General features: G+C 39.6%; 1 protein-coding gene across 2 annotated transcripts in view; it reads left to right on the top strand.

Moving 5' to 3' along the window:
• RANBP17 (RAN binding protein 17) overlaps positions 1-17,283 on the top strand; it is a 302,368-nt gene that overhangs the window by 235,929 nt on the left and 49,156 nt on the right. For both annotated transcript variants that reach the window (XM_029942874.1, XM_029942873.1), the window contains exons 20-22: positions 627-715; positions 8,341-8,448; positions 10,840-10,922. In XM_029942874.1, coding sequence (XP_029798734.1) covers positions 627-715; positions 8,341-8,448; positions 10,840-10,922 — 280 coding nt within the window. The remainder of the gene's footprint in view (positions 1-626; positions 716-8,340; positions 8,449-10,839; positions 10,923-17,283) is intronic.

The following is a 17,283-nucleotide window of genomic DNA, read 5'->3' as shown; positions in this document are numbered from 1 at the left end:
GTGAAGTAAAGCAGTAGAGATGGGTTCAGATTCCAGTCCTCCGATAACCAGGACAGACCTCTTTTCCCTACGTCTTTTCCTCACTTGGGATGCGCGAGGGCCATTCTCGGGATGTCATGGTAGCAGTAGGTCACCTGGCCAGTTTTATTTTCTCCTGAGTTACTAGAGATATGCTTGAGGGGTCTTTAAATGCCAGCGCGCTTCCAGAATAGACTCCAGATTGCACAGTGGGGCTGATTCATGCAAGCCGATGTGGTTAAGATTTGCCGTTATTAAATAATGTCTAGACCCTGTGCGTTTCTGTTCTGTGGAATTATCAATCCTCATCTCTTATTTTTTTCCTAATTTGGCATGATTAGGAAACAAAGTATATTAAGAATCTAAGTGTTCCTAAACTACTGGAAGTATGACTTAGCTCAATTTATAAGAAGCAAAGTAGAGCTGGTCAGCAGATTTGATGGTCTGTTTGTTTAAAAGGGTCTACGGTTTTCTATAGAAAGGGATCTGAGCGAGACATTTTAGCTAATGAATCAAAATCAGATATGTGGTCATTATTGCCTGATTATTACTCCATCTGCTCTGTGCTAACGTGAAAATCAATTACTGTGTCTCTTTCCCACTGACAGCGTATGTTGATCGGGCTGGCAAGAGATCTTCGAGGGATTGCCTTTGCACTGAACACAAAGACCAGCTACACCATGCTGTTTGACTGGATGTATCCTTATTACACTGTGACAATACCAGCTCTGTGCACAGAGGGATGCCAGGCCCCTCGCTTTCGTTTAATAGTATGGCACAGTAGGGAAGAGGAAACAAAGCTAAATGAACTAATGTGTAATCAGCTAAAAATTACAGCACAGTGGCAGCAGTGCAGATAACTGAGCACAGCATTTGGAGACCCAGCTCAGAGAGGTCACTTTTTGGTGCCAGTAAATATTGACAACTTAAAAATCACATTCCCAAATGATTGTTTATGTAGGGATTGCAGGGATAATCAGGCTAACATCTTTAACTCAGGATCAATGAATCTTACCATTTGGCATTTTCGAGGAGATTTGAATTTCTGTTCCATCTCAATTAGCAGGGCTGAGAAGGTTACTTTATCTCTTTGAGGCTCAATTCATCATGCTCCAGCTTTTCCCCATCATGAAAATATTAACGGAGTTGCAAAAGGGGGAAATAAATGGTCAGGATTTTTTCATTTAGTATAAATTCTGAATTTACCTTTGCCAAGGCTTAGTACAGATAGCAACATAAATAAACAAAGAAACAGACATCCCCCCCTCAGAAATGCCTCATGTAACAGTGGGACAGACATGGACTTTGGAGTGGGCTTGAAATCCAGCTCTCCGCCAAACCTTGGCAAGTTATTTCACGTCTCTGAGTCATGGTTTTCTCATCTAAAACAAGAGACATCCAGTATCGTGGCTCAGTGGGACCATTAAAATAGTTAACTCACTTTGTGTAATGTCTGGAACATATTTGGGAGTCCTAAATGGTTGCTATTAATATTGTTTCAGAAGTATTGTATGTATCCTCTTTGATTCTAACAGGAAGTGACAATTTATAAAGTCACATAAGTGTAATATGTTTTCACACCTTTATACATAAAGCCATCAGAGCACCTAAGAAAAATTCTATAGCCTTAAAGCAGTTGTATTTTTTAAGTTATACTATTGCACAGTTGCTCTTGTCAAGTCCTTCTTATCCAGACTTCCTTTATAAACTAAACTGCAAAAGAAATTTCTTCTTTTTTTTTTTTTTATTTATTTATTATTTGAGTTGGGGAGAGGGGATCCCAACAGCCTCCACATTATGAGCATGGAGCCCGACATAGGACTCAATCCTGTCACCACAAGATCATGGCCTGAGCCCAAATCAAGAGTCAGACACTTAACCAACTGAGCCACCCAATCACCCACCCCTGCAAAAGAAACTTCTTAAAGGCAATCTTTCACTAACTGATACACAATGAGGCCAAAAACACAGCCAACAGGGGATCTGGGCATGTTTTAGGGAGAACTCTATGCATTAAAAAAAACTTTTCTAACATTAATTTGAATATCGACTCACATTTTTAGTTGCTATTAAAACCTGCTTCATCAGACCTCTGTGTCCACAGGAGGGTAAGAGGTAAGAGTTTTCCATGTCACTGAAGAGCCATGTGTGTCTTTATATCAGCGCACCAAGTACATGTACACAGACTGTAGATTTTAACACAGAAAGTCCTATAGTTCTTTTAACCGTGAAGAATAAACTGAAACTACATATTACTTTTTATTTGTCTAAAAATAAATAGAAGCTTACGACATGAAAACTTTCATTTATTTGACAAACATTGTAAAAACGTAGTTTGGGCACTTTGGAATTGATGGTGATCTTGACACCAAGCTGCAACTCCAGGATGTCCAGCAGGTAATGTTTCCCGTTTCCCCACCAAGAGTCAAGTCCAGAGCCTTTCCCCTCGGTGTCAAAGAACATAAATATCTGCTATAATGGGTACCGCCTAAAATGTGTAGAACATACTGGAATTTAAGTTTTTAATGAAGTCTGTTTTCCCTTTACTTCCTCACTGGGCACCTTCTGAAGTGAGACTTTTGTCCAGCAGATGGCAGACGGTAGCAAATGGAAGGCCGTGGGACTTAGTGTTTTTGTTTTGAACTGCAAACTATTGTCTCCTCCACGTGACCATGGATGTTGATGTTATTAGGGTCAGTGGCAGAGGGCGAAGTGTCAGTTTTGCGGGGAGCTGTGCTAGATTGCCAAACAGGATGGCTAGGTACCGGCTTTGCTTATAATAATTGAGTTTCAGTAGCAAATCAGCTTCCTTGGGAAAAGGCCAAAGGCTTTTCATAATTGTATTGACAACAAAATGAATATGATAAATGGTGTTCATTCAGTTGAGACAAGATTTATAGTTTTCCTTTGGGCAAAGGATGAAGAGCAAATATTTATAATAATAGTAAAATTTGTTTAAAAGTTACATTATTTGATCATTCAAAAAGCTTTATTAAAATATTTTGAAATACTTTAAGCAGTTTCAGGTGATAAAGTACAGATTCTTTTCAAAGTATCCTAGTCATGTAAAAATGAATAAGGATATGAAAAAAAAAAACATGGATATGAAAGTCATTTATTCTTCCTGAAATATTGATATGTCAAACCGTCAGTGATGATTCCCACATTACTGCCGGGGAAAGTTTATTTTTGCCTTTTATCCACATAAATGTGTGTTTTTTAATTTGTTATACCGTCTTAGCATGCAGAAGAAATGTCCTACAAGAGCACATGTCATCTTAAAGTCAAAATGCATTTTATTTATGGCGATTATTTGATAAAATGCTATTTTAGTGGTTAGCTATTTAATTCAAAAACATTTCTGTAAACACTGACTGCATTAACTGCTACATGAACTGCATTGCTTATCACTGTCCTTCCAAAACTAAATTGCCTGAAACTACATAGCAAACGTGTTGATAAATTGTTCCACTTCTGGAGAATTGAAGAATCACTGATACACTTCTTTGCCCATACAGTGAGAACACAATATAAAAGCTAAAGCACCTTACCTTGTAGCACATTTAGTCACCTTCTTTAAAGTCTTCCCAGATCATACTTAGACTGAAGTATCAAAAATCCAGGCAGCAGTTGGAAAAAAGAAAGAAAGAAAGAAAGAAGAAAGAAAGAAAGAAAAGAATGCATATGATGCTATTTCTTTCTACTCAGTCTTTTCACTTGTCAAAATATGATCTCTGATTTTCAGTTAGGTAATTGAATTAATAGATATGCATAAACACATTGTACAAAGACAAGTTAAGACCGTATGAAGATGAGTAGAAGAACACAGACTTGCGAACAAAGCAGTCTTGGATTCCAGTCCTGGTTTTGCCACGTAACCTGAGGGCTCAAAAAACAAATACAAAAACCTTTGGGCTCTTGGATAAGTTATTTAATGTCTCAGAATCGCAGTTTTCTCTTCCACAAAACAGAGCTCATCATACCTGTCTCACAGGTACGGTGTAAGAGATGAGTGAACGGACGTATTTAACGGCCTAATCCAATGTCTGGCACAAAGGAGATACTCCGCTACTGTTGTTAGTTCTTTTCTCTAATATGAAATGAGACAAAGGAATCCCATTTGCTCACTTATTCAGCAAATTTGGCTAAGGACTATGCTAGGTTTCATGAGGGATGTAGATTACTTAGACTCAAATCCTACCCCAAAATGAGCTTATAATTAAATAGAGTCTGTTAGATCCCTACATAAATGACTGTAATAAAATATAGAAGGGGATAAGTGCCATAACAACAGATACAAATAGAGTGATTGCATTTAGCTGGGGAATCAGGACGGGCTCTGTCGAAGTACACATATTCCTCTGGATCTTACCAAATGCGTAGGGTTAGAGTACTGGAACATTAAATAAGAGGTTTTCAATTGGCCTAAGCACGGGGTTTGGAAGGGGAGAGTGGCAAAGATGTTTTGTGTAGATCCCACTTATTTCACGCTTGGAAATGCAGGTTGTTCGGGACCCCTGAATATCAGGCTAAGGAATTTAGACCCTATCCCGTAGACCGCATGAAGCAGTTGTTGCAATTGCCTCACAAAATCAGAATTGTACCTCACGAAGAAAGTAATTGGCACTATGTTGGACAGACTGAAATAGGGAAGAAAGCAAACCTGAAGAAAATCACTGTTTAGCGAGCACACAGTGCTGTGTGCTAGGCCTGAGGAATGAGTAAAAGGATTGCTTTTCACAAGAATGAATAAAATGGATCACTCTTCAGAAGCTCACCATCTCATAGATAGAACATACAACTATTGAACAGTCAACGGGTTGTCACAAAGATGCATGCAAAGGGCCATATGAACATGTAAGCCGAAGAGATTGGCATTTGGAGGGGAAAAAAAAGTAGGCTTCCCAGGAAGTGAAAGTCGGGCAGGGTGTTGAAAGGTAGACATTTGCTAGACAGGAGAGAAAGACTTCCAGCAGCATTTGCCTTTGTGAAAAAGGTACACCTGTTTCACATTCATGGCGCACCTTTACAATAAGCTCGGAACTGGCAGGCTGTTTCTGTTCTGGAACCACATCCTCACGCCCCTGTCTCCTTATGGTTTTAATGAAAACTCTTTTGTTGCCTTCTAGGGTGTTACTGCGCTTTTCCTCCTGTGAGATCCCAGAGGGAAAGAATTCCATGTTTCCCCACTTCTGTTTCCTTGGGGTCCAGTCATACTGACTCCTGGTTGGGTGGATGGATGGGTGGTTGTTGTCAAGAAGGAAACCTCATGCTTTTCTTTTTTTTTTTTTTTTCATATTTGGCATCTGATAAGTCAATATCATACCATTAACACTTTTGATCTTCCATCTATCTGATGTAGATATTAGGAATTCAGCGGGAAGGTTTGGGTGAAAGCAGTTAGGTCTGTGCCTCTTCTACCTAAGGGCTCCCGCCATCTTCCTTCTTTCCATAAATAGGCAGTCCTCACAGGCCACTGGAAAATTAAACTCGTAGAGTAGGTTCTGATTCTCACCCTGTAATCTGAGTCTGGCACTCTCACTCTGAAGCCCTTTTAACCTCTCTGCCTGGTAGACCTCTGCTCTGCTTTCCAGTAATCACTCATTTTCTCTGTGGCAGTCACCTCTGTCAGAAGCATATTAGAATTGGCACGACTCTCATTCCACACAGGAAAGGGAGCATCCCCTCATATCCCGCGGCTTTCTCCCATAGTGAAGGCCGTGTACTCTGAAAAATATGATGGTTCTAATGCCTTTCGAATGCCGTGCCAAGGAGCTTCTGTGTGCTTCCGGTCCTCCTCGATTCTGAGATCTGGGTCTTGTCGGTTTCCTGGCTAGCCTGCCAGATGCTTCCCCACTGAAGCTCACAGAGTCTGCTCAGGAAATCTCTTGGTGGAAGATTTTTCTCACCTGTGCTCCCCTGGCATTGCTTAAGAACTCTGGTACTCAGGGAATCTCTGTTATGTGCCAGTCACCCAGACTTGAGACTGATTCCCTAAGAATAAAAGCCATGTCTTACTCTTCTCTGGGTCCCCGGCCCCTAGCACAGGAAGTAGTACATAGTGTCTATGACCTATCAAAAATAGCAGATTTTCTGCCACACAGAAAAAACAAAGCCGTAAGTTATCTGACAAGAGCCAAAATAGAGTTAATAATTAAGTTTGTTGATTTCAGTTTTTTTCATTTTTATCCAACTGAAACTTTATACACACACACCCACTTCTTACCTCCCTTCTCCACTTCATTTCCCTTTGTAGTACTCTCTAACATATCATATATGTCTTTTGTTTATTTTCTGTCTTTTCTTATTAGAATATAAAGTCCATGAAGGCAGGAATTTTTTAATGTTTGGCTCACTAGTGGCTCCCGAGAGTCTAAAACAATGAATAGAGATAGTTTGGAATAGGACTCAGTAAATACAAGTAAATTCTTTCAATATATATACAAATACAAAGCCTTAAATTGTATATCTACGGAGACAAAATTATCGCTTTTTGCAATTTTAGGGAGCTTTTGGTTCTAAAGGAATTGGAAGGCTTATTTTCATTGAAAGTTATATGAATTATTTCCTGAAGCTTCAAGGTGAAATGCACCGTTAAAAAAGGAAGAAATAGATAGTTCTAATCAAATATGCTCTACCTCATTTTTAGGTTGACAGGTTTACAGGAACAAATATTTATTGACATCTACTTTGTGCCAAGTCTATGCATACAACAAGTGCCTAGGTCCTGCCCTCAATAGGAGAGATCAAGTACTTAGAAAGCACTAGCACACTGTACCACAGCTCGACAGGAAGCACACCTAACCAAGTCTTGGGGGACGGGAAGGCCAGGGAGGCTCCTTGGACTAATTGGCATCTATATTGAAATCTGAAGGACAGAGAGCAATAGCAGGGCCATGGTAGGGAAGCATAGTCTTTTTGCCCTTTAGAAACTCACTATCTCTTGGGGCAAGCAGGTAACAAAAGTGAACAATCGAAATAAGATTTTGTTGTAAGAGATACAGTGTCAGAGTGCTCACTGAACGTAGATGAGGAAGAGATTGATGCCTTTTGACAAAATAGAGAACATTTCACCATCCCAGGGGAAGTAGAACTTGAACTAGGTGTTGAAAGACAGAAATGAATTAAGCAGAAGAAGCCACACGTAGAGGAATGGAGACAAGAGAGTTGGCAGCCATGGATTTGCAGGGAATTGAAAATGGCTGAACCACAGACAGGGCAGGAATACTGAGAAAGGAGTCTGAAGGGACACGGGGACCACATCTTAAAGGGCTTTGTATGCCGTCCCAAGGAATTTGAAATGTTTTCGAAAGAGCAAGGAAGAAAATGGTGGTCTTTCCCACCATGGAGATCTCTACCCATACTACACAGGCAAAGGACACCACGAAGTAATGCAGCTCAGCACTTTCATCTGAAACAAAAAGACAAGTATACTGGAAAACACCAGAAAGAGAGACTTAGAAAATAGGAAAAGAAAAGGAAACGAAGGAGTAGCAAGGTTTTTTGTATGTGCTGCAGCTTAGGCCTTAATTTTGTATTTATGTGTCCATTTGGCAAGGAGAAGACCAGTTATGGGTTAAAGGACCAGTGGAGGGGAGTCAGCGTTTTCTAGGTTCTGATGGTCTCAGCCACTGACTTACCAGAGGCTTACACTTCTTACCTTTGAGGAGGATGTTTTGAGAATTTCCCCTTGGGTATACATGGGACTATCTCTTAACCGAGCCTGAGTAGATTCAAAGTCACCCAAAACTTTTCTCCCAGCTACCATCTCCAGTGTTCCTTGAAACTACAGTGGGACCAAGCAGAGCAAGTCAACGACTTAGAAAAATGAAGAGAGTATAAACAATTTCTAAGCTGGAAGGTAGATACGTGGGGATTATTGTTACTATTTCTATTTCTATGTATTTTTAAGTTTTCACAATAAATGATAATTTTTCTCAAGTTGTTTGATGCCCAAGAAACTGGTATTAACAATTCAAATATGTTTTTATCCTCATTAAACTTACTTCTTTCCTGAAGTTTGCGGCACAATTCTTTAAATGTGTTACTTCTATGATACTTTAAAAGTGTGTCTTTTATTTATAGAGTACACCAAGAACAAAGGAGTATAATGTAGGGGATATGTTACAAATCAGAGCAAACCATTGACAGTCCCCAAAAAACATACAGCTATGCAGGTCAGGGAGAGCAATTTATAAAATGCCCATTATTTACTAAACATGTGGAACAAATGTGGATTCCTTTGTTGCTTTTTAGGTGCCACTAATTTTCAGGAACAATATTTCTTTTGACCCTTAAGTTCTTTAACGAGCTCTATCAAAGGTATCCAGCATATCTGCCCGTTCTTCAGAGGGCTGTCGAACGGTGGTATGGAGAGCCAGCATGCACAACTCCCATCCTGAAACTCATGGCAGAACTGATGCAAAACAGGTAAGAAGTGCCGTGGGGGAGAAAAAAAATCTGCCATCTGGCAGCAGTCTCCAGAGGTCCGATTTTCCTGTCTGGTATGTATATAGTCAAGGCTTAGCATGAAGAGCTCAGGACCCAGAAGTTTTAAGATTAGCTGGTGAAAGCAGTAGAAGTAGAGCCATAAGGTTGAGACCTTTTGGGAAAAAGAATATGTCATATTTAGGTGTATAAGGGGACCAGGGGAACTGGAAAAAATGGGAAAATACTGCCACTGCTATTTAAAATATTCAAAGGCAAATGGAGGAAGGGCTCCTGTTGTAACTGTTTCGTAGCTTAACTGCAATTCCATATAATTTGAGAGCAAGACAGTTTCGAGATCTCTGAGTTGAGATGGTTTTTTTTCATGAGGACAGGAACTGAGTCCCAGAGCAGTTCATGGACACGTACTTTGCCTCAGGAGCCCCACGGATTGTCCCTGCGTTGACTCCTGACGTATGTTTCCTCTTTGCCAAGATGCATGTATGTGGATGATTTATGCACTCTAAACTTTCATTTAAATAGAAACTATAGTAAGCAGGAGTTTATATATCTTTTCAAATTAGTGTTTTCATTTGGGGGAGGGGAGGAAATACCCAATGTGGAACCCCTGGATCACATGGGAGTTCCATTTTTAATTTTTAAGGACCCTCCGCACTGCTTCCTACAGTGGCTACCCCAATTTGCATTCCTACCAGCAGTGCATAGGGGCTCTTTCTTCTCCACATTCACTAAAAAATAAAAATTGAGTGAAACTTAAATAAATAGCAACTACAACTTCTTGAAAATTGCCTAGTTGACCTTATAATTTGCACAGACCAGCAGAGATTGAAATACTCTGCGTGTAGATATTAATGAAGATGTAGCTAGAGGAGAAAAGCTGCAATAAGGTAATTGGTTTTACCCCTTTAAAATATGTCGTCGTGAATATGGCTTAGCACCAAATTACCTGTCACTTAGCCATCGTGTGTCCTCAGTTCCTCTTGTACACTGTATGTTGGAAAGGAGACATCCAGATAGGGAAGGAGTATGGACTGCAGCTGCAATTTTCTCCCTGGTGCTAGGTTTTTCATAGTAATAATTTAAAATTTCTTAAGTAAGAGGGGGGAAAAGACCTGGCAAATGAAGAAATGTGAGTATTATTCTTTTAAAAGCTGTTAAACCATTCTCCTATGTGCATACTATAGGAAGAGTGGCTATGTTTGTGTTTGATTAAATTTTGGTTTTTCAATCAGATCATTGATATTTTGTGTTACTGAGCTAACATTTAATACTAACGGGGAAAGTTATTGCATTGCATATTGTAAAGTATTTTATACCTGCCATAGGCAAATGATTTGTATCTATCTGGCACAATTGTCCTTAGAATTACCTAGTGAAAATCTGTAATCTCAGAAAATATGTTCTCTTGTGTGTATTTCACTAGAATCTAATGTGAATTAGGTATGTACATTTGTCTTTAGTCAATAATTGTATGCCAACAATCAAAAGTTCACCATCTTTTTAATAAGTTATAATCGCACCTTATTCTAAAGCATTTTGAAAAAGCTTGGAGAAGCAACAATCCATCAGTCCTGACAAAAGGACTTTAGCAAGTGTCTTTGCTTTTGTGCTGTTGCTTCGCTATGACCTATCATTTTTGGCTAGTCCTTTAAAAAACATGTCATTATTTCTTGAAAGCACAAAGACAAGGCTATCAGAGCCAGCTGAAGTCAAACTGATGTTCAAAAGCGAATGTTATGTCAGGATGGCGTCCTTTATCCTGTTCCTTCTGTCCCCATGCCCGTCAGAAACTAGGGAAGTAGAATTGTTCTTATTTAGAACTTCTGGGACTCGTTTCTCTTTATTTGAGCTATGTGCGATGGAAACTGTGGCCTGAATGTAATTTCATGCATTTGAAATACGCTTGAAGTATCAGATGATTAATTATGCATCTGAGGAGTATTAGGATTTGTTTTTAAAATGTGTATTGGGCACAACAGGAGATCGCAAACGTAAACCTCTATCCATGTATTTATATAAACGTACAGATACACACCTGGGGTATTTTATTACTATCTATCAGGCGCTTTGCATGAAAAGAGAAGAGAGTAAGGGTCTGCGGTATGGAATGTCAGAATATTTTTTTGACAGATACAAGTGAAATCTTTGAATCAGCCAATGAATGAAATTAACGCTTCCTAATTGTCCTAGTTATCTGCATTGTGAGAAATCAGTATACATATTTTATCAACACTTATTTAATGGAGAGGCATTTTTTAAAAGGGATAATTGTACTGCTGCTACTTCTAATAAATGAAAGTGCTAGGCATTTTAAATCTATATTTGGTTTCTCTATCTACACATATAGTCTGATTTTTTTGCTGTATTTCTTAGATCCCAGCGTTTGAATTTTGATGTATCATCTCCTAATGGAATTCTTCTCTTCCGAGAAGCTAGTAAAATGATTTGCACTTATGGTGAGTATCTTTTTCCATATTTGTCTCAGCAATATAACTTTATCTCTTTGGAGGAAAGAAGGATGTTAGTTATTTTGTTCTTTTGAACCTTCCTATCTGTATGAATTTGTGAAGTAGGTGATAGGAGCGCAAAAAGCCAGGTAGCTCTCATATTGGCATCAGGAGAAGTAAGTAAGCAGCATGCCTTTCACTACAAATCATGCCTGACCAACCTGATGAATTTCTTTTGGATAAAATTGCAGTGTCAGAAAGCAAAGGGAATACAACTGGAGAGAATATTGAAAAGTTATAGCATATTCAAAATTGCCAAAAGTTACATCAGGGAATTTGCCATCATGGATCAAGGAATGCTTAGACCAATATGTCACTGGCACTGAGCTTTGGAAAAATAATCCTGCTAAAGAGCAGTAAATATTTTATTACAGGGAACTTTTGGGCACTGCACTCTTAGAATCAGAGTTCTGTAGTAAAGATAGTCCTATTCAATTATTGTCACAAAATCTGTTTCACTTTTAGAATTGAGCTTTAGAACTATCATAAACCCTAATATTTGCCAATTCTGACAGCTTCATCAATAACATTCTCAGTTCTTTGAGACCTTTATGGATCCTGGGAATGGGGGCAGGATGGATAAGAATCCTCTTCCTTTGCCGCGCCCTGGCCGCCGGTGACCGCAGGCTGGGCTCTGCGCAGTGCTCGTCCTGAGAGGCGGTTTCCTGTGTCCTCTTCGTCTTTGTTTTCTTGTTTGCCTGTCAGTCTTACTTTTCCATCGGTAGCCAACTCTGAGTCCATTCGATCCCAAAAACTGCCTGTGATTATCATTTTCTTTTTGAGGACCTTTAAACAGATCTTACAACATTTTGTAAAGCCTCTTTAAGACTGTGTGTGTTTGTGCGTATCCATAGGAGCAACCACTAAAAATATATTACTTTTTTAAAAGTAAAGGCCTATTTAAGAAAAAGCAGAAAAACAATGGTTTTAAGTTGTTTTCACTTTCAAAACCCCACTCTGGGACAAACAAGAATCTATGCATTGTAGGTTTCTGCTAAAAATGCGTAGTTTTCATTGTACATTTGATTTTTAGAGTTTAAGAGTGTAAGCGTATGAAGACTACAGGAAGCACCTCTTTAAGTCCGTAAACTTGCACTCTCCTATATTCATCTCTACCAACTACAACCTTGTCACCATTTTTTTTATCTGTTGAAAGGAGACACGTTAGAATCATACAAAGTAGAAATGCTTTGCCTCCTAAAGGTAAAACTGGAGCCCTTTTCAACTATTCTCAGTGCAGTTTGTTTTACGTCCAGTGTATATCCAATTCCTTTCATTGTCTTAGCCTACAAAATACATGTCCAGACCATTTTCTAAAATGGCATCTTCAAGAAGGCATAGTTTTTGGACACTAAAAGATCTGAGTACCAATCCTAGTACAACCCTTATCAACTCCATGACCCTCAGCCAAGACACTGTGTTTCTTTGTGCCTAGTTTTCTCAGACGCAAAATTAGGAATAATGACCACCTACTGGTCTGCCTGTCCACTCAGGGCGAGAGGTGGTTAAGTGAGCTGCTGCAGGGAAAGGGCCTGGCCCAGCTCTGTCATGGAAGAGGCATTCAGCCAGCCTGTGTCTCCATGGTCCAGAGCCAATCTCTAATAGTCATAGAACCAGCCTTCTTTGGACAGGGGTTCCCTGACCACATCACAGTTTTGTGCAGCTCCTGCTCGGACCACCATCCTACTTCCTTCTGCCTCTAATAAATGCTTAGCTTCTATTTCCTCACTGTTGTTTTTAATTTTTGTTAATGTTTACTTATTTTTGAGAGAGAGACAGACAGAGCGTGAGCAAGGCAGGGGCAGGGAGAGAGGGAGACACAGAATCTGATGCAGGCTCCAGGCTGCAAGCTGTCCATGAAGAGCCCAACGCAGGACTCAAACTCACAACCCGCGAAATCATGACCTGAGCCAAAGTCGGATGCTCTATTAACTGAGCCACCCAGGTGGCCCCCTATTTCCTCACTTTTTAGAAGAAAATAATATTTCTCATTATGAAGCAATTTTATGTATATATAAGACTTTCTTAGTAGTTGATAGAACTTTAAATCTACACATGTTAGATTTCTGTTACTAATCAATTTTTCTTCTTCCTTTTCTTGATCCACTTTCTTTCACTATGTGTAATTTCTCCTTTGGGGCTTATTCACTATTGCAGTAGAACGAATCAGAGCAATGATTTATCTTCCAGAGTTATTGGACTTCTAGGATAGAAGTATGTCCGGCAAGTGACACCAAAAAGAATCTCAGAACAATGCCAAATCTGTAGGCTTCAAAACTACCTAGTCCTCTCTCAGGTTGTTTGACATAGGCAAAGGAATTGTAGCAAAAGCTGAGAACATTAACTAAGTGAGGATCACATTGGAGGAAAAAGAAGAGGAGACAGAAGCAGAGAGAGGAAGGGAAGGAAGATAAGAAAGGAGTTGAAGAAAAGAGAAATAAACAAAAGGAGTAAAGAGGAAAAAAACCTTCAAAGCATTTTTGAGAAGGAAAGCTAGTAAGCTTTCTTACTCTAAAGAGAAACCAGGAGATTAAAGTAAGGCCCTGCACCTTGGCTTAGACTAATAATAAGGTAGCTTTTATTTTTTAATCAGCTATTATGTGCTTGTTCCTATGCTAGACCATTTATCATACATTAGCCTATCAGATCCTCAAGGTAGGCATTATTATCTGCCACTCACTATCATTTGGCCTTGGCTCAGTTGCTTAGCCTTTCTTGCTTCAGTTTCTTGTTAAACAGAGAAAAGAATACCTACTTCATGAGGTGGTTGTGAGGATACAGTTCAGTAGTGCATAGAAAGCTCTTAGACCAGTTAGCATCTGTGGTCACTGTTATGAAGAAATTAAAGCTCATAGAAATTAAGAAACTTGCCAAATATTGCCTAGCTAGCAAGGTGCTGAATTGGAGTTTCATTCAAAGTCTGTATAACTTTATTTTTTTTCTTAAATTTCTGTATTTTTTTATTAATAGTTTATTACCAAGTTGGTTTCCATATAACACCCAGTGCTCTTCCCCACAAGTGCCCCTCTCCATGCCCATCACCCCCCTCCTTCTTCAGCTCTCAGTTTGTGCTCAGCATTCAGAAGTCTCTCATGATTTGCCTCACTCCCTCTCCCCAGCTCTTTCCCCACCTTTCCCATTTTCATGGTCTCCTATTAGGTTTCTCCTATTAGATCTATGAGTGCAAACATATGGTATCTGTCCTTCTCTACCTGACTTATTTCGCTTATCATGACTCCCTCTAGATCCATCCATTTTGCTACAAATGGCCAGATTTCATTTTTTTTTCTCATTTCCATATAGTACTCCATTGTACAGATAAACCACATCTTCTTGATCCATTCATCAGGTGATGGACATTTAGGCTCTTTCCATGATTTGGCTATTGTAGGAAGTGCTGCTATGAACATTGGGGTACATGTGCTCCTACACATCAGTACTTCTGTATCCCTTGGGTAGATCCCCAGCAGTGCTATTGCTGGGTCATAGGGGAGTTCTATTGTTAATTTTTTGAGGAGCCTCCACACTGTTTTCCAGAGTGGCTGTACCAGTTTACATTCCCGCCAACAGTGTAGGAGGGTGCCCATTTCTCTACATCCTCACCAGCATCTGTAGTCTCCTGATTTGTTCAGTTTAGCCACTCCAACTGGTGTAAGGTGGTATCTCAGTGTGGTTTTGATTTGTGTTTCCCTGATGATGAGTGATGCTGAGCATCATTTTATGTGCCTGTTGGCCATCTGGATGTCCTCTTTGGAGAAGTGTCTGTTCAAGTCTTCTGCCCATTTCCTCACTGGATTATTTGTTTTTTGGATATGTAGTTTAGTGAGTTCCTTATAGATTTTGGATATTAGCCCTTTATCTGATATGCCATTTGCCACTATCTTTTCCCATTCTGTCAGTTGCCTGTTAGGTTTTTTTTTTTATTATTTCCTTTGCAGTGCAGAAGCTTTTTATCTTGATGAGGTCCCAGTAGTTCATTTTTGTTCTTGATTCCCTTGCCTTTGGGGATGTGTCGAGTAGGAAATTGCTTCAGTAGAGGTCAAGGTGGTTATTTCCTGCTTTCTCCTCTAGGGTTTTGATGGTTTCCTGTCTCACATTCAGGTTCTTTATCCATTTTGAGTTTATTTTTGTGAATGATGTAAGAAAGTGGTTTAATTTCATTCTTCTGCATGTTGTTATCTAGCTCTCCCAGCACCACCTGCTGAAGAGGCTGTCTTTTTTCTATTGGATACTCTGTATAACTTTAAACAATAGTCTCTCCATATTCCTTATTGTCACTTGGGAGTTGCCACAGGAAGATTGTGCCTTGAATATGTATGATGAAGCACTGTTGTTTAGCATACGGTGATTTCTGTCCTAAAACTTAAGGGAAATCAAAGGCTCAGTGGGAAAATGTCCTTCAACTTTGTCAGCAGTGACTGCGACACAAGCACTTTACATAGAATAATAGAACCTTGTTTTTCACCCTTCCCTGATTCCCGTGCTGGCCCCCATCAGCCAAGCTGACTTGATCTATCGTCACCCTCTGTAATGCTTTACTACCCCTGCTTTTCCCTCTGGAGACTCTAATATGCTCAGGAAGGGAGATCATGTGGTCTGCCATCCAGGAGGTTGGTAGATGAGGGAAGGAATGACAGGGAGGACACAGAAGAGCAGCATTATTTATTTCTTTGGTAAGCCAAGCAGAAGGGAAGGGAAGCCCTTGGAAGAAAGAGGCCAGAACATTCTGTGATCCCTTCTGTCCCCATCCTCACTGGGTTTCTCCTCTGCTCACCTCTCATGGGCAGTATTTGGGTAGTCAACAGTTGGGGTGGTATAGGGCGGGGGGGACCCTTTCCCACAGGCATTGATTTGTTGCATATTTTGTGGAACACCTCTACCTAGCTACTCAGTGAGACTGGCAGAAAAATAATACTTTCGATATGCTGTTTTATTTATCTACATTCTGTCATGATATACTTTGATGTAAGTTTTTAATTTTGCTTCAGCTCTCAGCAGCTCTCGCCGTTACAGCTCAGGGTCAGCAATGAGGTTAGCCACAGTAGCACAAAACAATTTCCTGTTTGTACAGCCCAGGTTGCATTTGGATGAGGATTAAATTTTACCGCATTTTCTACTAGCCCAAGCCTATTATTTCTAATGAGTTTTAAATTGCTTCAAGAACATGTATTTCAAAACTTAGTGCTGTGATCCATTCAGCCTGAGCAACTTAATAAAGGAAATTTTTTTCTTAAATTTTTGGTTAAAATGTTGCATGCAGTGTAATAAATGTTATTACTTTGGAAACCTACTTCTCAGTTTTAAGAACTGGATGTTTTTTATGCTCAATTTCCATTTGTCTAATCTTTTCTTCCTTTAGCCCGTGGGTACTGGTGTCTTTAGTGACATCTATTGGTTAAAGAGTGCACAGAAGGGAGAAATCGTAATCATTTTCATAAGACTAGGCAAAATGGAACTGCTTTTATTCCCTCCTTGGATACCTGATTTAAGAAAGTTCAGTGTGTGAAAATCTAAACTTTAAAAATAGATGGAACGGCCATGAGTATTCACTATATGTAAGAATTTACATCAGGGCTCTTCAAAGCAGTATATGCTCCTAGTGCGTTTAAGGTGTGACTTAATCATAGACTTAAATTGGATTTGTAAAATCATGTACAAGCCACTGTTATTTATTGTGACCTGGGAAACAGACCAGTGGTTTTCTAATTGGGTTTTGCAGAGCCCAAGAGACCTGAAAAGGACCATAGAGGGCCATGGCGGGCAGGAAGGCACCCTGTTGCCACTTTGTCCAGAACCACCCAGCTGTATAGTTGCCCTAGATTTGTTTGTAAGAGGGAATCATCTTTTTGGAAAATTATGGGGTATTGTTTTGTAAAAGAGCTTGAAAATTATGGACATGTACTATTAGAAGCATTGTGAGAATGCAGGATTGTGAGTATATATTTATGTTTGATTATCAAAAAAGAGCTGAAGAATGCATTGGTCTTGAAATAACTAAAATCTTAATAAAGGTCTCCAGGAAGTAACAGTTCTGGAAATCAAACTATCCAGAGACTATGTATGTGGCCTTAGATCTTACTAGAAGCTTAGATGGGCACATAGTGTCAAAGTGGTATTAAAGCTCACGAAAATCTTGGCAATGGAATGACCAATATCCTGAGGACCCCAGCACCAGGGTCAGGTGGCTTACAAAAGCACGACCTTGAGGGACATGTTCCACAGTGGATCCACACATACTGGACTTGCCCCCCTTTGCAAACAAGCAAATAATACTAAATAAGCTATTAAATAAGTAAGCATGAACTCCAAC

The sequence above is a fragment of the Suricata suricatta genome, chromosome 6, assembly GCF_006229205.1.
Source record: "Suricata suricatta isolate VVHF042 chromosome 6, meerkat_22Aug2017_6uvM2_HiC, whole genome shotgun sequence".
NCBI lineage: Eukaryota > Metazoa > Chordata > Mammalia > Carnivora > Herpestidae > Suricata > Suricata suricatta.
The sequence above is the reverse complement of the archived record's forward strand: the minus strand, read 5'-3'. Positions and strand labels throughout refer to the sequence as shown.